The 27530-nt window shown below is 45.3% G+C and overlaps 1 protein-coding gene across 1 annotated transcript; it reads left to right on the top strand.

Moving 5' to 3' along the window:
• The first annotated feature begins 5632 nt into the window (after nt 1-5632).
• LOC149363494 (protein brambleberry-like) lies at nt 5633-26773 on the top strand. Its single transcript, XM_089573497.1, has 12 exons — nt 5633-6082; nt 7340-7468; nt 9747-9908; nt 11214-11460; nt 12330-12446; nt 12791-12970; nt 14595-14801; nt 18164-18284; nt 18401-18492; nt 22136-22371; nt 24151-24233; nt 24962-26773. Exons 1-12 carry the CDS (start codon nt 5843-5845, stop codon nt 25089-25091), a joined length of 1944 nt encoding a protein of 647 aa, XP_089429623.1. The 5' UTR covers nt 5633-5842; the 3' UTR covers nt 25092-26773.
• Nucleotides 26774-27530: the final 757 nt, after the last annotated feature.

The raw sequence follows: 27530 nt of genomic DNA, 5'->3' as shown, positions 1-27530 counted from the left end.
ACACCACAAAATGTATGTGCAGTGTAAGATGGGTACTGGGATGGTTAGAGGTACTGGGCACCGGCAGTAGACACAGAGACACAGGCCTCGTAGACACAGATGTCGAGCACCACGAGCACACACACAAAGCGATGGCAATGCCGCTCGACACAACGGTCAGAAGTTCGTCGTCGTCTTCGCTTGAACAGGAACTTCTTCGTCGTTACAGCAGAAGTTGTGAGGGTACAAGCTATGAATGCGGCTCATAGAAACTGATGCAAACATTTTCCTACTCTACAATGCACCCCCGAAGGTGGCCATTCATTCAAAGCTGCCGAGTGCTTTTAAGAAGAACATAAAAAGTATACAGCATCATTTCGAAGCCGATATCATTTTAAAATGCCACGATGAATGTGTTTTGAAGCTGGACATACCTCCCACAGCATTTAGGTGCTCAACCAGCTTGGTGTTTCTCTTCGAATTGCATGAGCTTCTCATATAGTCCAACATGCTGCCGCGCGCACATTTGCTCACCAATACAGTCATTCAAACCAGCCAGCCTAGACAGCTCTACATGGAATGCAGTTTCCAAATGGCATGATAAGAAAACCGCGCACTGTAGCAGACAGCAGCACAGACAACACTTCTGACCAGGTCTCGTGTCCGCGAGCGCCCCCCCCCCCCCCCCCCCCCCCGAGTTTCAAAACATGGTGTTGGCCTATTGCTAGTTTCTCCTCTCCCTTCCCTCCATAATAAAGTTACGCCAAAGAAAGCAATGAATGTGGCATGACGCATTTTTCAAAATATGCCTCGCACAAATCTGTGACATAACAAATCTTATTCACTCAAATACTTGCTTTCAAACTGAATATATCAAAAGAAGAGAGTTTTTTTTGCTACAGTTTACTTCATCAACAGCCGAGTAAAAATACCATCCAGTTCAAATTGTCACACCAGCTGTGTAGGTAGTGCCCTATGGGAAAATTTCTGCCGCGAATCACAACCAACAGAAAGCACACTAATTATATGCAAGCTGGGTCTGGCATTTTTCTTCATTTTTTACCAGTAGTTTTGCATTCTTTAATTAGCAGCAAGCGATGCAGTTCCATGAGGCACTTTGTTAAGCATCCATCCCAAACGTGCCCTCAAACGCTGGCTGGAAGGTGAAAATACTCACAGCGCTTCATGGGTGATCAAGTTTGCACGCTTCATAGCCAAACAGGGAGGGCAGAATTTTCTGCCAGTTGGGCACACATATTGAAGCAAAAGAAGTGCAACGGACAAGACATAAATAGCACAAAAGAGAAAAGAGTAAGGAAGGAAATGGTTTTTTTTAACAACGGCATTTTAAAATGGTCTGATGAATACAGCAGGATCTGCTGCCAAACAGGGCAAAGTTATAGGCCATAGTTTCAGACTTCACATGAAAAAGCTTGCGTATTCCTGTATGTATGTAGTGTAATATGCCTGCTGCAATAAAACTGGCAGGCACTGATGTTATGAACCTAACTGAGCAAAAATATTCAGCACCATATGGCTGCCGACCTGAAAGACGCGGGTTCGATCCTGGCCATGGCGGTCGAATTTCGATGGGGGCGAAATTCTAGAGGCCCGTGTACTGTGCGATGCCAGTGCACGTTAAAGAACCCCAGGTGGCCGAAATTTCCAGAGCCCTTCACTACGGCGTCTCTCATAGCCTGAGTCGCTTTGGGACCCCCATAAACCAAACCATATGGACTCATGTTAACAGCCCATCTTGCAAAGGTCAGCTCAAGGTCAACTGATGAGTTTCGTTAAACCTTGAGGATTGACACTAGCCTCACATTGCCTGAAAGCAGACCACCATCATGGTGATGGCATGAATGGCCAATCAGGCAGCATACGAATCATGGAAACGCCATAATAGGTCTACACAATTTTCAATTCATGGCAAGCCATCTGTACTCCATTATGATGTGGTTATGCATACTTGTTTTGTTGTGTAGATTTAAGTTTCATATCAAAGTTTCATCTATAAAACAGAAGGACGCCTTAATATCACAAGGTCACACTAATTTAAGCATGAACAAGTATAAAAACAAGAAATAAGGAAGAGTCAATACTCATTCCAAAATTAACCATTACAACAAGTTTGATCTCCTCTAATCGGCACTCTTTATTTCTTGACCACGTTGCCACTTCTACAATGCTTCTATTATGAAAGCAACCAGCTTTTCATATTTCTAAAAAAAATTCAGTGATCCTAAATACTCACCACTCAGCCTATAAGCCAATTAAATGCATCATCCAGTGCCTGTTAGCATTTCAGTACTGTACCGCCGTCATCACCACACCTCTGCCCAAACCACTGCATTAGATGGCAGCCTGAAATGGACACTCTCTATTAAGTCATGAAGCTCAGTCACAACTACCACAAAACCTCTACCTCAGCCACCATATCATCTGACACACCACCATTCAATCACAATTGCTATTTCTTTTGCCATATCGCTGTCAACAGATTACACAGAGACTTAGCAAAATGACCGGGAGCAAGATCTTAAATAGGTAAAGCCGGAAAAACTGCCCACAGACTCTACCACCACCAAATGATGACAACAAAAATGGAAGAAAAGCGACAATAGCTTCCTTAACCTGCTCATCCAACATATAACTAGTGCAGAGTGCAAACTGGTGAGGGAGTTGCTAACTGCTACACTCCAGCCACTGATTTCTTAAGAATAAATGCACGATTTTTTAAAATTCTTATTGATTTAGTGATACCAAACACTTATGATTTCGGTGCATTACTACTGAATCTAGAAAAACTGTTTCAAATTACAGCAATAACTTCAACTTTCTTCAATATGAAGGTAAGTGTGGCTGCAATTCATTCGTGAAAAGTCAATGACCCCATACGAATGCCTCATGCAAGAAATGTATAGACAATAGCACGGTTGTGGAAACTGAAGCTAGCATCAAACCAGGCTGAATCATGACACAGAACTGATTTAATTTTTATTTTGTAACATATGTGATTGCTGCTGAGAAGGCCAAAGAGGAAGCCAAAAAAACAGCTCGAGGTTCCAATCTCATGAAACACACAATTAACTAAGCACAGATGAAGAGTGAACATATAATACAGACAGAGCCACCTATCCTGACAGATACACTAACACTGAAAATAAAATTGATTTCAAGAATGTTGAGCTGAACACTGCGTCACAGAATTAAGTGAAAGTGTAAGTTACTAAGTCATGCTGCATGCACAGATAACTAACCAGTACACAGTGTACAATGTACACAGTTGTGTAAAAAGTAAAGGAACACATAAGCATAAAATGCAGTTTTGTTCACATTACAGCACAGTCAACCACGGATATCCGTGGTACGTACGACTAAGATCCGAATCTCCAGTGCCGAGTGGCGATGTCCATATCCGGACATACACATCGGAGAATCGGAGTATGTCCGAAGGACGTTCGTTATCGGATGGCTGGCGGATATCCGCGAACGGATGTCTGAAGGGTATCCATGAATATGCCTGTAGGGATTTGAACTTGCGACATCACATACATACTTTGTTTTCCTCACATAAAAAAAATTAAAAAATTCTATTTTGCAAACGACAAATTCAGCCGTTCATATTTCTATACCGGCAATTAGTGTTATATTAGGATTAAACAATTAACATCACTCGAATATGGTGCTGATACGAAAGAACCTGAATGAAACTAATTGCGTGAATACTGGAGTGTTTTTCTCTAGAAATAATATTCAGGATTAGTTTGGTTTGGTTTATGGGGTTTAACATACCAAAGCAACTCAGGCTATGAGGGATACTGTAGTGAAGGGCTCTGGAAAATTTAGACCATCTGGGGTTTTTTAACATGCACAGACATCGCACAGTACGAGTACAAGTCTCTAGCATTTCGCCTCCATTGAAATGCGACCGCCGCGGCCGGGAACAAACCTGCGTCTGTCGGGTTAGCAGCCAAGCACCATAACCACTGAGGCACCACTGCAGCCTAATATTTGGGATTGTAAGCAGTGTAATTATTATTATATCATATAGTTTTGGAATTCCATGCATTGATTTCTGAAATACAGAGTGCTTCAATTCTTCTGTACGCAGAGCTGTGCGTATTGTCCCGGTAAAGATCTCACGGCGGTTACAAGGTTGCACATCACACAAGTTTGTCTCGCTCACTGGAGTAAAGTGCTCATAGCTGCTCAAAAGCTGCATGCATTAACCAACAGGCGAAGATGCACGTAGATATTCCAAAAACAGTTTTATTTGTTTGACATGCTACAAAAACTTAGGTATCTCTCTTAAAAACATACAATTTTTGGCGATTTTTCATATCGTAGACTCCTACTATTTCTTTCAAATCTAGTGGCTACACTGGCTGGATTGTAGAAAGGAAAGGAGGCTACATACAATGAATCGTAAAAAAATCTGCAGTGTATTTTTGCCCGCACTGTACTCAACCACACCACACGATCATGGCCCTTTTTACACCGCTCCCTGATCGCGCTGCGTTTCGCTTTTCCCTAGCGCGATGGAGCCATGGGCTGCGAAGTGCACGTAGAACGGAAGCCCATACTAGCTGCTACACTGTGTGCACGACAGAGCGCCAATTGCGAGATCGAATGACATCCGAGCGCGGCGTCAGCCAGGAAGACGAACTCCTGTTGCCGGCGAGTCGGCTGAGCGCACATCTGGCGGCACGCCGGTGCATGCTCACCTGTCGCAGCGGGTGATGTATTGCTCTTTTCAAATGATGTAGTGGCGGCACGCCGGTGCATGCTCACCTGTCGCAGCGGGTGATGTATTGCTCTTTTCAAATGATGTAGTGGCGGCACGCCGGTGCATGCTCACCTGTCGCAGCGGGTGATGTATTGCTCTTTTCAAATGATGTAGTGGCGGCACGCCGGTGCATGCTCACCTGTCGCAGCGGGTGATGTATTGCTCTTTTCAAATGACAGCTACATCGCTTTATCTCCCCATAGATACCCCACCTGAGATCACCACACAGTGCACTAGCTTTCCACTGGTGCGTGCCTTTAACGGGATGCGCAATGTGATAAAAGACGGCGGACAGGCTCCAGCGACAAAAACCAGTGCGCGGAAAATGCGTCGATGCTGCCTAAAGACGTGCTCGACCTGAAGTCATCTGATAATCAATGAGTTCTGATGACAAAACTAGACAAACACAAGTCAAACATATATGCATGTATTGGTCAGAATAAACAAACGAACCTAGAAGTTGGAACAGACACTGTTCTAAGTTTCTATTCTATCGTATTAACTGCAATCGACTAGGTTATCTACCGTTACGTCATCAACCCGCAAACTAGCTCTCCCAGATCAACTCCTTTTTATAGAAAGACACACTTGCCATGAAAAAAGGTGGCGCAAATTTCGCGGCAGCAACACTGCTGGGTCCTGAAAAGGTCCTTAAACTTGCTGGAATGGGATGTCGGCTTCCGGGCACGAAAACTCGCGCCGCGCAGGCCAAGTTTGTTCACTTTGAACCAGCCAGCTACCGCCCGCGTAGTTTCGCAGTTTCGCTTGCGCAAACCTTGTGCATGAAAAACTAAGACAAACTTATTACGTTATATATTATAAGAAGTACTGCAAAATTGTGAAAAGCATAATAAATTTGTACACTTTTCTTTTTTTCAAAAAATTTTACCATCATCATCGAAGTTGACCGATCACTTGCTTGTGGGACCTTTAAAGAGGCTGAAGCGTTGAAATTTAAATAGCTCAGTTTAGACCGGATCTGTGCTCTTGATAAAGCTTTGCCTCTGCATGATTGGACGTGTTGAGACTTGCCCATTCAATTATATTTCTTGCGGTGAGGCCGAGCGGTAAGCCATGCAGCGCTACGCTCTGGTGTTTCTTTTGTGGGCTGTGTGTCCTACCAACGGCTTCCTCGATTGGTTTACAACTAAGCCGGCGGCCGTAGCTCCTGCTGAAGGGGACTTGAAAGACTTCAACAAAGATGGGACAGCTGCCATGGTCCCATTTGAAATGAAAACAGCTGACGACGAATTCATCCAGGAAGGGAAAAAATACGGCCTTCAAATGTCGACGTTGGACGTATGCCATCACAAGGTGAGTCACGTTTTGAGAAAATTCTAGTGTCTTGTCGACTACACGCGGACAAACAGCCTGATAAGGCAGGAACGGAAAATGTAGCAATTAGATCCGTGGCGTGTTTTGATATATCCTATGCACGCTAAAAAATTGGTGCGTTGCCTCATGTGGGGCTAACTACCTTGAGGGGTTGACGTGGTACTTGGGAAGCGGGGCGGCAAAACATGTTAGGGCATGCATGCCTTGCGGATTAACCGGTGAATTTTGAGGGGTGTTCAGGGAGGGGACTGACGGCCCTATATACACAATGCTTTTTTTTTTTTTACCTTCATCGTAAAAAAAGGGGCGGCCCTTTCCTCGTTGGCGTTGCATAACCCTCCTCGCGGCGCCGCCCCTCCTCCTCCGCTCTAAGAGTGTATTTGTCGTATTTTCCCGTTTTCGGTTGTTTACTGGATGTTTCTATTGCCCTGATCTGTGCACCGTGTTTGAATTATTTTTAGCGGCGACTTGGGTTTTCCCGCGTTGAACTTACACTGATACCGCGAAAACGTTACCACGTTCAGGAATCGCCGGGTTTGTATTTGGCATTCGAGGGAAAAGGCAAGAAATTAATGTATGCTTTGAGCAAATGCAGCGGGAATGAAACAAACTAGATGCAGCATCATTATTCTCTCTCTAGATTTTTTCAGAGCTGGATGCATTCCTTCTAGGAATGTGGCAAGCAGTAGGTCAACTGCACATATATTTCCCTCTGGTGCAAAGTAAGGAGTGCAGACATAAGAGAACCAAAGTCGCCGCTACGAATAATTCAAACAAGGTGCACAGATTAGTGCAATAGAAACATCCAGTAGAATCGAAAACGGGAAAATACGACGAACACACTCTCAGAGCGGAGGAGGAGGGTTACGCAACGCCAACGAGGAAAGAAAGAGCCAAAGGGAGGAGGGGGGGGTCGTCATGAATTTTTGACGAAAATCTCTCACTGAGGCGCTCACCCCACCTTCCCTCTATCTCCTGCCTAAATCAACCCCTGCAATTCAGCTTTCGCTGCAACTACTATATATGGACCATTTGACGGACTATTAGGGCCGAATGTCTGTTAAATGGACTATTAAATGCTTATTAAAGGGAATGCAATACGTGAAAGTGAGAAGCAAGACATCTCCCTGAGTAGATGGTTCTCATGATGTCACTTCTTTGCACTGTTAGAACACACTTCTACAAGTCTCCTGTTGCTGTCTGCCCTGTTGTAGTAACAAACTTTGTCTGTTGTAGGTTCTCCTTGGTCTCAAGACCTCTTGCTCACAGCTAAACGAAGAGGAGCTTGGGAAGCTGAGCGTGAGGTTGTTGAACTGTCAGTCTGCTGTTGAAGGCCGGCCCACATTCCCTTGCACTGACGAAATGGTAATGTTGTTTCACCTTTATTGCAGTCAGTGTGCTGATTCAAATATCCCGCTGTTGTCGTTAGTTTTGCTAGACAAAGATCACTAAGCGTGAATAACAAATTTTGCTATATAGAATGGTTGCTGCAAGGCTCTCGGGTGATTGAATGTGATGAGCTAAGAATTTGCATTTGCACCAACATGATAGGGTTACTTGTGCTGTCCATAATCTATACATTCATTTATAGGTTTGTGCAATACGCAAATTTTCTTTTGGAATCAGCTGCCTCCGAGTTAAGTGCTCGTTCATCACTGTAACTACAATAACACTTTGGTAAAAGCATTATTATATTTGTTAATTTACTGCACTGACTTAATTCACACAGCTGCAGTATTGCTAATTTAAATATCTCTATTCATAATTGAGAAGGCGTGACATATTCCTGTTTGCTACAACAGTCTTGCTATTGAAACCTTCCTTTTTTTTTTTTACTGTGTGTCTCCTTACGTGTGTGGGTGCTTCCATATGGACAAGCTCCCCCACTATGAAATTTGTCTTCATTGAGAAAACTCGGTACAGGCAGCTTGCACAATCTCTTCATCAGCCATGTTGGTGAACGAGGAGTATGAGTAACTTTCTATAAACTACTTAACTCCACCTGCTCCAAGACGCACCATGGAAGCTACATATGGTCTGCTATCGTGGCGCCCAGGGTATCGTGTACTAGCTGTCCGCTACAGGGCACAGATATTCCTCAAGAATCTTGTGATCACTGATTTGAAGTGGCCTTGTATTGCTGTTAAATGTGTAAGGCACCAGTCACTTTCCACTTAACTTGCTTCAATGAAAGGAGAAAGGTGAAAGTTGTTGGGGATTCGAATTTTATAACATAGCACAAGCGTAAAGGGTAGAGACATAGACGAGGAGCAGACAAGACATTTGGTTGGTCCTGTCTGCTCTTCTCCGTCCTTTATGCGTGTTCAGTGCTCCAAAATAAATCGCTTCACTCATACTTATTCACGTAAGCTCTACACACGTTTACACCTGCTGGTACCATGGTCTTTTCCATGCATCAGAGTGGCACTAGGTAAGGGAGTTAGTTAATGGACACACACTGTACCTGTGGAAAGTTTACTCAAAATCCTAATGTTGTAGTGGAGGACCACATTAGGAGATAGAATTGTGGAGCACCTCATCAGTTGGATGCCTTGAACTTGTCCTAATATGAGGCATGTACACATTCTTCCTCTGCATCACCAAGTTAGGTTAACCAGACTTGTGCATTCTCTTTACTTAAGCCATTGATCCCTCTGATGAGGTGTCATTGCACTTTTTCAATCAGTGGGGAAGATGGTATAAAACTCTCTCTCTCTACCTCCTCCTTTCTCATCAAAATGTAAAGGCTGTGCTTCCGAACTTGAGCCTTTTTTTTTGCCCTGACTGAAGGTGATGATTGAATAACCTTAAACAACATTCACAGAAATGTGCTGGCTTACATTGTGTACCATGCACCATAAACAAGTGATGTTGTATGTCATAATTCCTTAATTAGACATAAAAATCCATATTTCAAGCTCTTTTTCCCTGCAGCAACTTGAAAATTCCAGCAATTTAGAAATGGTTCTTAAAGTTCCCTGAACCTTTGTATAAATTCCTCTTTTTGCCAAATTTTACTTCCCAAATCCTCTGAAAGAGGGGAAACTTCCCCTAATGGAACATTGCTTCCGTAAGCTGCCCCTGCCTCCTCCCTCAGAGTCCTTTTGTTCCAATGTCTGCACAGTGATCTGCTTCCCTTTCTTATTCTTTCTTTCTGCACTTTGTATGTCTTGCATTTTTAGCATTACTTTTTTTTAAGTGGGCCTGTTTTTATCCTTCCCTCTCTCTCTCTCTTTATTTCTCCACAGTGATTTGAAGTTGCATGCATCTTCTTTTCTATCAATGCCGCTGCGGTGGCTCAGTGGTTATGGTGCTCGGCTGCTGACCCGAAAGACAAGGGTTCCATCCCAGCCGCGGCGGTTGAATTTCTTTGGAGGAGAAATTCTAGAGGCCCGTGTATTGTGCGATGTCAGTGAACGTTCAAGAACCCCAGGTGGTCAAAATTTCCGGAGCCCTCCACTACGGCGTCTCTCATAGCCTTAGTCGCTTTGGGACGTTAAACCCCATAAACCAAACCAAACCATCTTTTCTATTAGTCCAGACTACTGAGCCACACTTTGCTCCTGTGTCAACTAACATAGTGAGCATACTGCATGAGGAAAACCTGCTATTACTAACACAAGATTCGTACTGTTCCTTTCAGTCATTGCGTGATTGCACCAAGGGTATGGATCAGCACACCTGGAACACTTATCACCTGATCAGCAATCGTGCCAGGGCAGTCTGCTACAACATTCGGCAGCAGCAGTTCTATGCCAAGACCGAAATGACTGTCAACAAGTTGGTTTGGACCACTGACCAACAGGTATGCAGCGAAGGGTGCTTTCTCTGCACGGCTGGCAAGAAGTGCTCTTTTTAAAACACTGTAGGGCAGCAAAGGGTAAAAGACACAGCAACAAGAACAGCATGAGCATCAACTTTCAACAATGTTTGTTTTCGAGAAGTGTGCATGTATAGGTGCCAGGGCATAAAGACATATACCGTATTTTCCGGTGTATAAGACGCACCTGCCATATATGCAGGCTGTCATTGAAAAAGTTGGTATATAAGACGCACCCGTGTATAAGACGCACCCCAATTTACCCAGTTAGGCTAGTGAGGCTTAATTAAACACGCTTGTGCAACCATCATGAAATACACCGTACCTGTCAGAAGTTCTTAAGCAACGCTAAGTGATTGGAAAAGGCAACACTCATGCCATACCCGCCCACGTCTTAGCAAAAGAAAAAAAAACTAAAGAACTCTCCTTATGTCCATAACATTTTATTTTTACTCAAAACCTTCGAGGTCTTCATCTTCGGATGCGCTATCAAAAAAGTGCCTGTTTCTGGAGGCAATGCAGCTGAAACATCCTCTTTGCACTACGCACGTACTACATACACAGAGCAAACAAAGTTGCAAAGGGTGACAAAAAAAATGCCAGCTTGTATTGGCCAGTCTTGACAATGGTGAGAAGTGCAATTGTCGCCATCATTTGGCATTTCACATTATTTTTGCTGGGGGCCTCCGAAACGGCCACGCATTTATGATCCCAGAAGTCATCCCCGCCATTTCATGATAAAGTTCACCTAAAAAAGTTGCGCACGGCGGTCCCCATATTATAGCAGTGTTACAACCGCGTTATTGGTAGCGATATTTTTTCGGTGAAAAAAGCTTGAACATGAACCCAAGTAATTTCTGAACTCAGAAAAAAAAACCCGAAAAATTCGCATATAAGACGCACCCTTGTATAGGACGCACCAGCAAGATTTTTGAAAAAAAGCCGCGTCTTACACACCGGAAAATACGGTACCAGCTTTTTCGAGTTATTGGTCTTGGTTGTACATGTCCTGTGCTGGCACGCTGTGATGGTCTGCAATGTTAAGCCTCTTTGGAAGTTAGTGCTCTTGCTATTCTTGTTTCTGTACCTTTTTGTCCTTTGTCATACTGCAGAGTTTTATAAGTGATCCACCACCAAGCCATCGATACACACTGCTCAAAAGTACTTCTTGACACCAACTCACTATGGCAAATGTGCATCCCAAGAATGCATCATTAATTAAAGTTGTATCAACCATTCCTTTTTTCACCACATGGAGGGCTTGTTCTTGTCATCCTTTCCTTCTAAAAGGTGAAATCCATGTCCAAGCTGGAGGAAGAGCAGCAGAAAGTGAGCGCACTGACGAGTCAGACACTGGAGACCATGTCGTCGGGCCAGAAGGCTTTGATGCAGCAGCAGGAGGTGCTGAAGAGTTCCCAGCAGACCGTGCAGAACTTTGTCGCAGAGAACCTCAAGGAGCTTATGCTTGAGAAGGCTCTTATTGCTGCCGGCCAGAGGGAACTGGCTCAGATGACCGTCACCATTCGCAAAAAACTGGGTAAGCACTGGTTTCCCGTTATTTTTAGCCTTTGCAAAAGGGGGTAAATAAACTATTTTAGAGTTGTCTCTGTTGCCTCTTCACTGGTGCTTGATTGTGTTAGTTTTTAGTTGTGTATTTACCTATAAAGCCATGTGAGCAACAATTACTGAGAAGCAAAAGTACTGTTGCAAGCGAAAGCTAATAGTAGTACAGTGGATATCGAAGTATACGAAGAGAAAGCAGCTTGTACGTAGTTCAGTCTGCTGTCAGACTTTCAGGTCACTTCTTAATCTACCATGGTAGCTCAGTGGTAGGGCGCTCTGTTCGATGGGCCCGGGTTCAATCCTGACCACGTTTTGATGGAGGTGAAACGCAAAAGGTGCCTCGTATGCTGTGCGATGTCAGTGTACATTAAATAACCCCAGGGAGTCTAAATTAATCTGGAGCCCTTCACTATGGTGTCCCTCATATTCTTTGTGTCACTTTGGGATGTTAAACCCCACAATTTATTTTCTTGCCTTTGTAAATAGTACAGTAGATCTTGACGCCGTGAATCTCGCGGGGTAGCGAAAAACACGCGTATCACGTGAAATTCGGATAATGTGGAAAACAAAAGCATGCATATGCTGAAGCACAGGAAACATTCATGAAAGTCTACTTACGACTGATGAGATTAAAGACTCATGCCACTGCTCCATGCTCATGGTGCATACTGCAAGACTTGCAGTCGTGGTGTTGGCGGTGTGAGAGTGGTGCTAAGTACTCACAGGTGCAGTCACAGCTCTCTAAGTTTTCAGTCATGATCTTGTTGAATTAGACTAACACATGCTGCATTGTTCTTTGACCTGAGTGATAATCAACTTTTGTCCTGTTTTTTTTTTTCCAAGATGCTGCCAGCATGACGATGCTTACCAATGAACAGCAGCGCCAGACGAACCATCGGGAGTTGCTGAAAGACTTGTCTGCTGTGCATGACTATGCGAAGTTTTTGCAAGAAAGGCTGGGTATTCTTTGCATGCTTCTTCATTCCCATGAGCCCAGCCTTCTTGCACTGAACAGGCTGTGGCATTCTACATTTGCTGCATGTGCCAATTTATTTTCCTGCTTCATTCTCCTTATGACCTTTCCAAGTAGAGCTGGATCTTCTCTTTATTTTGCCTTTTTTGTAGTGTTTACTGAGGGGTTGGGAGCTTTGTGAGGCAAAAGTTAAAATGAATGTCGGAACATTCAAGCATGCTGTTCCACTTCAACTGTAGTAACTGAAGCTATGTGGCCTGTATTGTTGGCATACTGTTTACCTCTTGAAGGATCTGTTCATGTCCGAGTCCCTGCTATGTGCGCATTTCAGAGCAAACTGCCCAAGAGATGCTATCTCGCCAAGAGACTGCTGCTGAACGTTTTGACGAGACCCTCGGCAATCTCGGCAAGATCAACGCAAGCATTGGCTATGTGCAACAGGCGATCGAGACGATGAGAAAAGATGTCGACAGCAAGTTTGGCTGGCTGCTCAGATTCCTGCATAGCACAGGTGGGCTTTTTTTTTTTCCTTTTATTCCCCTCAGCTCATGTTTCTTCCTGCTTTTTATGGTACAGGGGCTTTTTGACCTAATATATATGATAATGAAATGTGCAACATTAAGAGATCGGAAGTAGGCCGAGTGGGTGAGGGAACAAACGCGGGTTAATGATATCCTAGTCGAAATCAAAAGGAAGAAATGGGTTTGGGTAGGGCATGTATTGCGAAAGCAAAATAACCGGTGGTCGTTAAGGGTAACTGAGTGGATTCCAAGAGAATGCGAGCGTAGCACGGGGTGGCAGAAAGTTAGGTAGGCGGATGAGATTAAGAAGTTTGCGGGGATACGGTGGCCACAACTGGCAAAGGACAGGGTTAATTGGAGAGACATGGGAGAGGACTTTGCCCTGCAGTGGGAGTAGTCTGCTGGTGATGGTGATGATGAGATCTGCTGCTTATTTTGTGTTGCTTATTAAATTGTCCAGTTTCCATCTTGTTGGTGTTAATATCCAACCGTTCTAGCAAAGAAAAGAGACCACAATTTCCAATGGCTGGTTTTACATTTACTCTGCTCATAATAATCTTGCTTGCTCCGTTAAGTTAATCAAATGCAGACAGTGCTGCACTCCTTTCTAGCCATTGAGAGTAACATACAACCATATAAACCTGGTATTGTATGTTTCAGGAAGGCAAATAATTAAAATAACGTTTACTATACTGTCTTTTATGCTTTTTTTTTTTCCGATCACAGGTCCTGCTGCATAAATTGAGCATTACTGTTTTCTTTTGTTTTTGTTTTTTTTTTAGTTCTGTGCTTTGCTTAAGATGCCTATGCTATAAGATTCTTTTCTACAGATAGTGCAACTCGGGTAGCAGATAAAAAAATTAGTAAATTGGTAAATTAGTTTTTGAGGAAAGGAAAGGGCGCAGTATCTGTCTCACATAACTCATGGGGGGGGGGAGACACCTGAATTGGGCTGTATGGGAAGGGAGGAAGGTGGGATTGAAAGAAGAGAGAAAGAGGTGCTGTAGTGGAGGTCTCCGAATAATTTTGACCACCTGGGGATCTTTAACATGCACTGACATAGGAAGAACACAACATCAGTGCTAGCTTGCAGCTGAATTAGTTGGAAGGAATACGCATGCTCTAATTAAAAGAGAGCTTTAAAGCAATCTTGGATGGCAAAGGCAGAGAAGTGGAAAGTCCTACTCATGTCCACATCCATACTTATGGATGCGTCCTTGTCTTGGAGTTAGAGCTCAGAAGTTTGTCTTATGCACATGGCACTGTTTTTCGCTATGTGCTGGCCTCTCCTATTTCTTACGTCAGCTGAGCCAAGAAACAACAACAAAAAAAAACTGACCGCACATCACTTACTCGTCTTCTAAATGCTTTTCTATGCTGTTGCTTGTCACTAACAAGCTGTTTAGAGCCACGAGGTTTTCGAAGTACACTACACTGCACCACGCAGAACTGAATCCCAAACCGCAGAAGCATACCATCCAAAATGACACTGGTTAAGTAGGTGTGGTTCAGTGAACATCTTCATGGGCTGAACATCTACCTGTTCCTCGCGCCCGTTTGTGGTGTCCTTGGAGAGGCGAGTGCTAACTGGGAACACCTTGCCTCCCTGTTCAGGTGACCAGCTGAGTTCCATCTACTGCTGTGTGCTGCACTGTGGCTACCTCTTGGTGGCCATGTTTCTCGCTGCATTTCTCCAATTCTCCATGGCGTCGCGGATGTTCCTGCTCTTCATCGTGCCCATGAATGCTGTCGCCGAGTTTCGGGAAGGCTGCAGCCTTGGCTTCGGGCCACTCTCCATCCTGCTGGCTGTCTTCATCTCAGGTCTGGGCATGAGCTGTCTTTAACTTAATGTTTTTTATGCAATATCCTCAATCATACCTTCAGCAGTGGTGCAATATTTTTTCTTTCGCTGTAAGAAAACATTCTTGTGCAGGAAAACATTTCACTTCATGACTCATATAAATTTGTCTTCCTGAAGTACAATGATGCTTCTGTGGCGATATCAGCAAATCTGCTTGCTAACGGGCGTCGTATGCTTCTATGAAAAGGCTGGAACTCTTGAATGGGATGTTTTCTGCATGTTTGTTGCTTTTTTTGGGGGGGTCCTTCTTTTTCTGACACTTATCCGCAGTATTACCGAAAGTCAAAGGGCAAACCATTCTGACATGGTGGAGCAGGTGCCTAAAAAAAAATACCAGAGGCTCCGTGCAGCCACACAGCGTAAAGCAGCAGTGAGACAAATACTTGTGTGAGTGCTACGTGCATTTGCTTCAGTATAAAAACAGTTTTCATTCTTTCTTGTCTTGGAGTACCCCGGTGTCTTTTCAAGGGGTGCCGAGGAACCGTATGTGTGTTGGCCTCCATCCCTTCCTGGCTATGCAGTGAACAGCTTGCAGATGCATAGCTGATAAAAAAAAAAATGTTCAGTTCAGTAATAATGACCAACTATGAACTGAAGTAACCTGGTATAATCAAGTACATTAGTCTCAAAGGAAAGTGGATGACTGAAGGTGGGAGCTGAGGCATGCACTAATTTAGGTGCTTGTGGAAGGAGCTCAAGAAACGCTTAACGAACCCATGGGTTCTATAGATCATCACCAGCCTGACTAGCCCACTGCAGGGCAAAGACCTCTCCCACGTCTCTCCAATTAACCCTGTCTTGTGCCAGTTGCGGCCACCGTATTCCAGCACATTTTCACCTAACTTTCTGCCATCCCCTACTATGCTTACCTTCTCTTGGAATACACTCCGCTACCCTTAAAGGGGCCCAGAAACACAATCTTAGTTGACTGTTTTGCCTGTTGATCGCATACAGTGAGTCACAATGGTGCTATTAGCGTCGGTAATAACACATATATTCCATTTTTTAATATTTTAATGTCCTCCCAAAAACAAATTCATGGCTCTGATGGTGTCCCCACATAGTGGCGGGTTTTAGCAACGGATATGACGTCACCTGGCGCGAGCTTGATGATTGAACAAACAGTAAATATACAGCAAATTGTGTGAATAAATAGCGACCCATTTTGTCACTTGTTGGTGTTTTATATTAGATCAACAAACACAACTTGTTCGTCTTAGGTAAAAGCCCTGCAAAGTATAAGTAAAATAAAAATACACCACCAGGGGCTCTGGCATGGAAACGACACTGCCAGTCTCAGCAAGAACGGGTTGCAGAGAGCAGGCAACCGTGGAATGCAAACTTCCGCAACGGGCTCTGGCAGGCTGTTTCAATTGGTTGCGCCAGGTGCCGTCATAGGGAGAGCGAAATAGGAGTGGGAAGCCCCGCCAAAATCGAGTTGAGGGCAGCGTTTTGTTTGCTTGTATTATGAAATTTCTTTATTGAATAACTCGTGTTCCTGTGCGTCGATTCCTGTCATTCTTTTTAAGTGAGCATCTGTGTGACATAAAGAATCCACCTGAAGTATAGCCGGTATCCCCCCAAGCAGTGTTTCGCAGCCCCTTTAAGGACCAGCGGTTATCTTGCTTCGCATTACACGCCCTGCCCAAGCCCATTTCTTCCTCGTGATTTCGACTAGGATGTCATTAACTCGTGTGTGATCCCTGACCCACTCTGCCCTCTTCCGGTCTCTGAATTTTACATAAACATAGGATTTTTCACTTTTTTGCCGTCAACACTTTCCGATGAGGAAGACCGCCCCCATGCTAACCGCCTGAATCTGGTTGTGGAGTTGAATGACCTTGCAGTGATAGCATTTATCTAGGCAAAATTACCGAAATGATGAAAGAAAAACTTAGCGAAAAAAATTGGATAGAAGATAGATAGAAGCGCTCAAGGTCAGATTGTAGGAGTGACACACCAAGGTACACTTCTCTTCTTGCCTAGCAGTGAACATGCTGTTCAAGGCTCGCTTTGTCTTCTCTTACCTATGCTTGTGCATATTTAGCTATCGGTGCGTGTTCTTATGACTGCACAGCACCTCTGGTAGTTATTGGCCATCTCTCCATTTTACGTTGCTGTACTACTGCAATGCATATTACTATGTTTCTAAAGAGGGCTATGGCCGCCGCGGTGGCTCAGCGGTTATGGTGCTTGGCTGCTGACCCAAAAGACGCGGGTTCGATCCCGGCCGCGGCAGCTAGAATTTCTTTGGAGGAGAAATTCTAGAGGCCCGTGTACTGTGCGATGTCAGTGCACGTTAAAGAACCCCAGGTGGTCGAAATTTCCGGAGCCCTCCACTACGGCGTCTCTCATAGCCTTAGTCGCTTTGGGACGTTAAACCCCATAAACCAACCATAAAGAGAGCTATGGATGGCGTTTTTTTTCTTCCATTGTGCATTGTTTCTTTCCCTTGTGCTATGAGCAGTGCACTGTTTGCATTTTTAGCCCTGTTTTGTTTCGTGGTACAGCCCTGGTTACAATAGTGGCCACAGTTTGCATTCAAGTCAAATAATCAAGCATACTTACAGCACCCCTGAAGCTTGGAAAGCAGTTAGAATATGTTCTTCTCCCCCTTCCTTGCCAAGGTCTCCTGCAATCTACAACGCACGCATATGGAAGGCACGTTTCGGTTACTAATCTATTGAGGGAATCTGAACTGCAGGCACTTCAATCTCGTCGCAAGTTGCACCGTCTAAAAATGTTGCATGGGATTGTTAATAACTTAACAAACATTCATTTTGAGACCTAAATGGCATACAACACTTCATGACCAACGCGCAATAAACACAACTGGACAATCATGGTGCCACGGTGCCGAACGAAAGCGTATCAGTTTTCTTTTTTTCCAAGAATGATATTGGAATGGAACGGGCTTCTGTGTGACGTGGTCCGTTTGACAGATAAGAAGTCTTTTTTATCTGCTGTCATATCGTCATTTTAAGCGCAGTGTATTCATTCATGCTCTTCTGTTTGCTTTCTTTTGTATTTTTAGGTAACCGAGTGCATTTAACCTTGCTCTTTGTCTTTCTATAAAACCCTGTGTGTTAGCTTTTGCTTCTTTATTCGCATTTTTACTTGCTTTGTTTTGTCGCGATGTACGATGTATCCTTGTACCGCTCCTGCCTTGGCCACCAAGTGGAGGCTGGCAGTATTGAATAAAATATAAATATAAATATGATGGAAATGTCGTTGAAGCCTCTATTGAAGCTGTACTGTGTGAAGCTTCTCACATGTAGTTTTTAAAATTCTGGAACTTGTTGTTCATTCATCTCTCGAGCAGGTGACATTGCAATTCGTGCCATTAGAGGCCTGTGCCAGCGATGCTGCTCTGGGTACCCCGCACTCGACACAGTGCCCTATCGTGACCTGCACAATGCCACAAAAGGCTCCACTTCGTTGCGGCAAGTATATTTACTGACGCTTCCTTGGCTGCTTCTTTTGTAACATACCTGAAGAATCGTGAGCAGATGGTGGAAAAATCTCGCATCATTCCTTCCTTTTTTTTTCTTTTTTGCAGGGAAGCCGTGCATAATGACCACAATGGATCACTTGTAAACGGCTCCCTTTCAGCTGGCCCAGGGGTGCTGTCGGCTGGCAGCTTTGGCCAGAGTAAGTTACTTGGAAGTTGATTCCGTAACCTCTTCGACGGTAACTGCCGCATACGCAACTACATTCTCCCTCTTCTGTCTTGCATGGTGCAGATCGGTCACAGGTGCATTTTCGTATTTGGCGAAAAGCACACTCCTATGTTTTGTAGTTTGCTTCAGGACAATGCGAGTATATGTGTTATTCTGTAATTCAAAGGATGTTTTTGTATCTAGTTATTCCCATTGTGTATGCCTCTGTTGTTCTTGTACTTGACAGGGAATGGGAACTCATCAAGCTGCTTAAAACAGAAGTTCTTTTTTCCCATTCTCCATGCTCATGTAGAGCATAAAGATTTGATTTGATTTTAACCTGCACTTTGTTTGAATCATCAGTGATAATTCAGTTACTTGGTATTATTGTACAGTGACCAGCAGCTTGTATGGACAATGCATAGAAAGGGCACAAGACTGGCTCTGATCTTATGCTCTGTCTGTTGTCATTGCAGCAGCACTGCATGCCAGATTCCATGGAGATATTGCACTGCATGAAAGTGGGGACAAGAGAACGAGAGATTTGCCTTCATTATTAATATTGCTCTCTTCTCAGTCTCAAAACCAGATGAGGCAATTGACTAGTGGTGCAGCTACATTGTTGTATTGGTGATCGTTATCCACCATCCCTCGTTTAGTCTGACCTTGTACATTCTGCAGTTTTTTTTTTTTTTCCAGAATTCTTACCAAAGGTTGTCTTTGCTACATAAAGCTTTCTTCTGTCACTGTTTACATACATGAAAAGTTTCAAATTCTATCCATAAGCATTTAAAAACCTCCATTCTTGCTGCTGCTGTCTGTCTTAACTGCCTTCCTTGTACAGTTGAATCCCGCCACAACGAAATCGGCGGGGCGTACGAAAAATTTCGCTGTCGCGGAATTTCGTTGTCGAGAAATTACAGACGAGTCGGCTGATCCCGGGCTGGCGTTGCATATGTCTCCTCGCCCAACGCCGCCTCTCCTCCTCCTCTTCTCTTCTCGCCCAACGCCGCCTCTCCTCCTCCTCTCCTCCTCCTCTTCTCTTCTCGCCCAACGCCGCCTCTCCTCCTCCTCTTCTCTTCTCGCCCAACGCCGCCTCTCCTCCTCCTCTTCTCTCCTCGCCCAACGCCGCCTCTCCTCCTCCTCTTCTCTCCTCGCCCAACGCCGCCTCTCCTCCTCCTCTTCTCTCCTCGCCCAACGCCGCCTCTCCTCCTCCTCTTCTCTCCTCGCCCAACGCCGCCTCTCCTCCTCCTCCTCTCCTCGCCCAACGCCGCCTCTCCTCCTCCTCTTCTCTCCTCGCCCAACGCCGCCTCTCCTCCTCCTCTTCTCTCCTCGCCCAACGCCGCCTCTCCTCCTCCTCTTCTCTCCTCGCCCAACGCCGCCTCTCCTCCTCCTCTTCTCTCCTCGCCCAACGCCGCCTCTCCTCCTCCTCTTCTCTCCTCGCCCAACGCCGCCTCTCCTCCTCCTCTTCTCTCCTCGCCCAACGCCGCCTCTCCTCCTCCTCTTCTCCGTTCCTTCTTTCACCACCTCCTCTACATGCCTCCTCCCCCACATCGTTTCGAGAGCCGTCGGGCCTCATCGCATCTGCACCGCTGCATGCTACCACGGCGCTCTCGCGGGCTTGCTGCCGCCGGCCTGGCGTTGCATAAGTCAATGCTCACGCGCGCTCCAACGAAACGTCTTGATACTGCTACTCGGGGTTCAACAGACCCCTGCGATGACAAAACGCCGGCTGTAAGCCGCCCTAGGCTAATATCGCAGTTGGCTGCGTCACATTCTTGTGTTGATTATTGGCGTTTAACGTCCCAAAGCGACTGAGGCTATGAGAGACGCCGTAGTGAAGGGCTCCGGAAATTTCGACCACCTGGGGTTCTTTAACGTGCACTGACATCGCACAGCACACGGGCCTCTAGAATTTCGCCTTCATCGAAATTCAGCCGCCGTGGCCGGGATCGAACCCGCGTCTTTCGGGTCAGCAGCCGAGCGCCGTAACCACTGAGCCACCGCGGCGGGGGATTCTTGTGTTGAGCTGAAGTGCCCGACGCAAGTGCCTTGCCGATGTTTTCTTTGCTCTTCAGTATCGTTGATAACGAACTCGGCGCGATGCCAAAATCTGCGGCAATAATCGACTTCTTCTTCCCGCTTTCTGCTTCGGCGATAATACGCGCTTTTTCTTCTAGCGAAAGAAATTTCCGCTTCTTCGCTGGCGGCGACATCCTAGGAATTCAGCAGAGCAGAGACGCGACGAGACCACGCTAAACGGTGCACACACAAAGGAAGAAATGGTGAAGCGGAGTGGGCTTCTTCCTGCACTCTCGCGTTTTCCTTTTTTTTTTTTCTCCGACAGGACACGAAGCTCCGCCCACCGGTCCACACAGACTGCCTGAAACGCGCTCGGTGCCTAGCGGACGACGCGGCCACGGAGGACGCGGCCGAAGACGCTAGCAGATGGCATGCGCTGGCGCATTTTACACACGCTTTCGAGGAGCCCCTCTTCGCTTGGAGGCCGCGAACGCTTACCAGCCAACACCGCTAGCAAGTGATCATGACGCGCTTTCGTGCTTGACAGGAAACCGCGAGCACCATGACAGCGAGCTACATCAATCGAAGAAGCCCAGCAAAGAGCCAATGAGCGGGGCGTGACGTCACTTCAAAAATCACGTGGGCATCTGGAGAAAAAAAAAAGCACACGAGGGTGTGCGCGAGGAGGATGTATGATTGAGTGCGCGTACCCCCCCCCCCCCCCCCCCCCAACAGTCTGCGATGCAAAAAAATTAACGGCGGGAACGGGAAAGTCACTCTTCAGCACTCAACTTCTGAAGAAAGACAAGACGGAGGGGCCACTCACCCGCGAAAATTCGCAAAAAAAATTTGTAGAAGCGAACACGTGCTCGCAAAGTACTTCGTTTTTGAGGAAATTTTAATACATTAAGTCCTATGGGGGTTTCACGGGGAATGCAAATTACTTCGTTGTGGCGAAAATTTCGTTGAAGCGCGTTCGTTGTACCGGGATTCAACTGTATTCCATAAACTGTTTAAAGTCAAGTCCCTTCGTGCAAAGATCTTAATAGCCGCCGCAGTGGCTCAGTGGCTATGGTGCTCGGCTGCTGGCCCGAAAGACACGGGTTCGATCCCGGCCGCGGCGGTTGAATTTCTTTGGAGGAGAAATTCGAGGCCCGTGTACTGTGCGATGTCAGTGCACGTTAAAGAACCCCAGGTGGTAGAAATTTCCGGAGCCCTCCACTACGGCGTCTCTCATAGCCTTAGTCGCTTTGGGACGTTAAACCCCATAAACCAACCAACCAACCAACCAACCAAAGATCTTAATACTTCATGTGCGAAACCTCATGGGTAGCGTTCTTTTTGCTACATAACATGATAGTTTTGCTAGAATGTTGTGCGACTGCTTTATTCTATCTGTACAATTTTGCCTTCTAAGGCACTGCCCCCTTCCCCCCAACCAAAATGAGCAAGTTGGGATACCTCTTGGCATGGGCTTGCTGCATGCGTATAGTAGTCACTTTGTGTTTGTAGAAGAAAGAACGTGAAAGACGTCACCAGCAACAATTTCATTGGACACATTTTAATTTTCTTGTGTCATGTTTTTCTGTTTTCCTTTCCACACCTCTCTGCAGGATCTTCAGGACAACACGATTGTGGGTTCTCTCCGAGATCCCGCAGTAGCACTCCTCTGCTCGAAGAGCCAAGATCAACGTCTCTGGCCAGCATTAGCGAGGCAGATGAACGCGCAGCTGAAGTGTCGCGTTGGTTGTCCAAAAGCGCAGAAGTTTGCAGCACATCGGACACAGTTCCAGCCACATCAACTCCCGTGGCCAGCCCAGAGAAGCCCTTTTTGCGGGCCTCCAGGAAGGCAAGCGTTGTTACTTCATTTAGTACTTGGCTCGGATTTTTTCTAGGTTGTAGTTATTCCCTCAAAAGCAAAATATACGATTTAAAGTGATGTTAATGAGTTGCATGTGATGTCCATCACTTTTGCTACATACAGGGTCTGTTCTGAAAGTAGTACGACTGGTTTTTTCCTGGGTGATTGGGCGGACGTGAGGCGGTGTTCGCGTGCAGGATCGTTGAAGGGGGATATTGGGAATGCTGGGGAAAATCGGCAGTCGGCTCTCGGCCGTTGAAGAAGGCAGGTCGCTAGTACTGTGAACCCCTGTCGAAACGTCTCGTCACGCAGAATCATAGAGCGTTTACTGGATCAGCGATACGCGATCAAATTTTGTGTAAATCTTCGTAAAATGGGCAAAGAGACTCACGACATGATTAAGAAGGCCTACGGTGACGCTGCCATGCGTAGATAAGATGTTTTTTGAGTGGCACAACCTGTTCCAAGAAGGTCAGGAAAGGGTGGAAGACGACGACCACTCCGGACGCCCTTCGACCAGCAAGACCAATGAAAATGTGTAGCAAATGAAACATTTACTGAACAGTGATCGTAGGATGAGTATCAGAATGATTGCTGATGACTTGAGCATTTGTCAAACCCAAGTTTTTGAGATCGTGACAGAAAACAGCCATGAGGAAAGTGTGCGCAAGGTTTCTGCCGGGAGTGTTGTCAGAGGAGCAAAAGGCCAATGGGAAAGCGATCTGCCAGGATCATCTTCATCATGTGAATGAGGACCCCAATTTTTTGCCCAGCACAAGGCGGCAACGCTGCCTCAGGCCCCCTACAGCCCCGACTTGGCCCCGCCAGACTTTTTTTCTATTCCCGTGAATAAAATAAAATCGACGCTCAAGGGGAACATCACGGATCGGTCGAGGTGGTTCAACAGGCCGTGACGAGGGAGCTAAGCAGCATCCGGTCCAGGCGTTCTTGGAGGCGTACGAAAACTGGAAAACTCATTGGCAGCAGCGTGTAGGTGCGGAAGGGTGCTACTACTTTGAAAAATTCTAATCGTTTGCACTATTCCCTTGAATGAATTTTATGAAAAAAAAATGAGTCCTACTACTTTCAGAACAGACCCTGTATTAGTGCACATATTGTTGTCATATTGTGTGTGTTGTCATTGCATTCCTTTTTTCTTTTTCAAAAGTGATGCTGTCTACTCTAATGGCTGTTGAAACTGCAAAATCGCATTTTTAAATGAGTCGTACATGCTGTTTGTCTTTTAACTAACATCCACAGCCTAGAAGCCACAGCTTTATGGATATGTAATGCATCTGCTGCTTAGCATGCAACTCGCTTTCCCCTCCGTTTCTGGTTAAGATATTTTTGCATGGAAACTGACACCTTACCGCCACAGTTATTCCCTTGCCCTCGATTATGAGAAGCCAGCATTTGAAAGTTCATTATTTCAAGGATATTACACAGGCATCGTCACCGCATGATGACGATGCCTGTGATGATTTTAATATTATAACAAGGACGTCTTCCTTCTTCCCAGAGTTCACAGCATTGAATCCGTTTGAAGAATGTTTTTCAGTGATACTAGTTGTAAAATTACATTTTTTTGCTACGCTATAATTTGTTATGGAAGCAGCACCATGATTTTAATTAGTTCACTTTGCACTTTGTCAACATCCGTTCAAGAATTAAGAGTACTTGTTCAAAAATACTCGCTTGACCGAGACGTGTCGTGCCATACTCTTGGTAGTTCATAGAGGCCTTTGTGTTGTTTTTTCCTCACCTCAGGACATCAGCATGGCGAGACACAACCTGCTCTCTTCTTTCAATGCACGATCCCGTAGGAGCTTTGCTTGTTCTCCAGACGAGAGGTCAGTGGTTTTCGATTCTGTGGTGAACGTTGTCATGCCTCTTTTCTTCTTTCTTGTTCTTTAACCCTTTGAGGGTCGAATTATTTTGAAGAAAACTTTCCCAGGTGGTCAAATTACTTTATTGCGGATCTTGAATCTACAAAATGTATATAATCGAGAATAAATAGTAAAAAAAAGATTAGGAACAGTACTTTGGTGACAGCATCACTCACAACTGGAAAATGTTCAATAGAATTTCACGAGCGACGGTGATAAGCAAGCTAAGAGCAGCACCAATAAAGATAGAAATCAACTTCCGCCGCCTCTGCAAAACAGTGCCCACAAAGAGAAAACTCAAATTTCGCGCGGCTCCGTTGCGATCACGCGGCGAAACCAAAACTATACAAAAGGGGTGTTGCCGCAGTCTGTGCCGCCGCGCTAAAGCTAGACATAAGTTCTGCTTATCTCCGTAAGAAGGCAGCACAAAATTCAAACACTTCTTGTAAGTCCTAAGAGGTGGCAGCACCCCCCAGTGAGCACGCATTGTTCTTTTGGCGCAAAATTTCAAACGGAAGATCGAAACCGTACCCGTACGGCAAAGACCTTGCGGGACAGAAAACCGCCGCCGTACATATACGGCAAAAACCTTCAGAGGGTTAATCTTCCCTCCTTTTTTCTTTCTCTTCCTCTCTCTCTCTCTCCAGACTAACTGTACGTAAACACACGGCTCTCCGCTTTTCGCCTTCCAGCTTTGCGTCAAATGCATCCACCACAAGCACCTCATCTCGGCGTCGCTGCTCTGGCTCAAGCAAGTCTGGTGCTCCGTGCAGGGCAACCTGCCTCAAGGGGCAGGATTTCTGCCACCACCATTGCCTGTGATGCTACCGGTGCCTCGTTCCTGAGCCTGGACGCCACCATAGCTTGACTGACCAGTTTTTGGCAACTTTTTCTTAACGACAACTCCAGCGACATACTTAATTTTCTAGCCCCGTTCCCCCACCCCTCTTTTACTGACAGTGCCATTAGCCGGTTCCCTGACTGAATGGATGAAATTTTAATCGGTCATTGGCTGTTATGACGTCAACATGAACGTTGTCGCAGCTTTTTAAATATTTTTATTATTAGCTGACCTGCTTAGACTTTTTAAATAGTATGATGTCGACAAGTGTTGCGAAAATCTGGTGTTAGAGAAATGCATATAGCTTTCATGCATTGAGTTGCAGTAAATCGCTTAGAGAGACACTGCCTAAGTATCTCATACTATATTGTTTCATTGTCTTTGTTTTCATTATCTTCACCAGTCATTACAAGCAGTACAGAATAGGTCAGTACATTTTATATTGGCTAACTATAACCGCACTGCCAGTGTCACAAAAATGGAAGCAGCTCTAAGCATTCAACCACTCACTACTGACAGGATGAAAGCATGCACCTGTCTTTTCCATAAAATCTATCCTAAAGAGTCACTCCAGACAGCCTGGAAAAGTTGTGCCCGAGCACAACAGCCTTTAGGTTTTTGTTTTCTTTCTGTTAATGAGTGTATACAACTTGTACTCTCGTACTTGTTGTTTTGTGATGATTTCCCAACCTACTTACCATGTTGTATTTCTGGTGTTATTACTATATGCCTTTATAATTTGCTTTCTTTTTTCGACGACTTATGTTTGCCTTTCCCCTCTATAATCTTCTGACGGTGTCGCAGATAATTTGATAGTAATCTCCCGTGCATGCATGTACGCATGCATGCAAACTTATTAGCATTTCTTGTGGACCTGTGTCTTTTTGCACCTCTTGCATTTTTTTTATGCAAAGATGTCAGCCTAGCGCTTCCATAATTTTTCTATTTTTGTTTGTTTTCATTTGTATTGTATATTCAATGTGGTGTTACGGGGTAGCCTCAAGTGCGAGCCTTTTTGCTGTGACGTATTTCCTGACTGGTCTTTCAAGCATGAATATCCACGGTCCTCCTTTTCACATTACATGTAGCTGCTGTGAAGGTTCCAGGCTATATGATGTTGGTTGTGCTCAGTTATTACTGCTTTTCTTATGTAAATAGATGCAAGGGGCTAAATGGGGCATGGACCTAGTCAGTTAAAGCGAAACGCTAGTTAGAGCTTTTTGCTCCCTTGACAACAAAACCCAATCTTTCATCACTTTTTTACTTTGGGCGCTCACCTGGCTCACACACGATGAAAAGGTAGAGGAATGTGTTCATGTACATACATACCACATGGAAGTGTGTGGTAGCTTTACACATGAATGTGTGGCCTACTAACAGCAGGCTGTTACTGAGTCTGTATATTTACTTTTATTTAGTTGTTTTTAATGTTTAGATTTCGGCACCTTTTATGATGACTTATGATGCTTTTGTTTTTCTTGTCATTCTCTTTTCGGTGTCTAGATGTTAAAAGTAGTGAACACTTTGACATACATTGGTGTTTTTAGTTCTGACTCTCTGAAAACGGGGACTGCATTTATTTCGTTGACTGAATAAATGCAGCGGCTGCAGCTCGGATGTAGGTTGCAGCTGTTCAAGGTGTCGTGATGTCTACGAGGTTTCTGCTATAAAGCATCATTAAAACCCTTGTCACTACTACAATTTAGAATGCACAGCTGGCATTGCACTTCTACGAGCAGCTCGAGCAATGCACATTAGACTGAAGAAAGTGAAACTGACAGACTATGGTTCTCGGACGACGGACTCATGCCCTGCTGACTTTTAAGTTTTATGTGGCTGTACTTCCGTGCAAGTGTTTCCTCCTGAACCTAGCAGCTGCAGCCATGCGTCTTAGTTTGCAGGGTGGTATGCTTCTCAAGAACTCTGTACGAAAGTTGTGCTTGCCGCAGTGCTTCAGTGGTTACGGTACTCTGCTGACGACTCTAAAAATGCAGGTTCGATCCCGGCAGCGACGGCCGCATTTTGATGGAGGCGAAATGCTAGAGAGAGAGAGAGAAACTTTATTATGGCAAGTGTGTTTAGACCCCCCTTGGGTCCCTGGACCACCGCACGGTCCCACTCTACGTCGGAACGTTCATGTGGTGTTTGTCCATGACGTCGGCACCCCGAAGCACCGCAGCAAGCTGCGATGGCGGGTCCGGAGACGAGAGCACGACCTCCCAGTCCTCCCAACTTGATAACGCGGGCTGTCCCTGCGGGGGAGTATCAGCAGGGCAGCCGAAAAGGATGTGGGAGAGTGTGGCGTGAGGGTCGCCGCACAGGGTGCATGCAGGGGAGGTGCCACAGTAGTGGGATAGCAGCTGAGGGGATGAGAGAGAGAGCGGGTCTGGAGGCGTCTCCAGAGGATCTGTTGGGAATGG

The sequence above is a fragment of the Amblyomma mixtum genome, chromosome 2 (assembly GCF_055824585.1).
Source record: "Amblyomma mixtum isolate Tamu chromosome 2, ASM5582458v1, whole genome shotgun sequence".
Classification (NCBI taxonomy): Eukaryota; Metazoa; Arthropoda; class Arachnida; order Ixodida; family Ixodidae; genus Amblyomma; species Amblyomma mixtum.
This window is presented reverse-complemented; position numbering and strand designations above follow the sequence as displayed.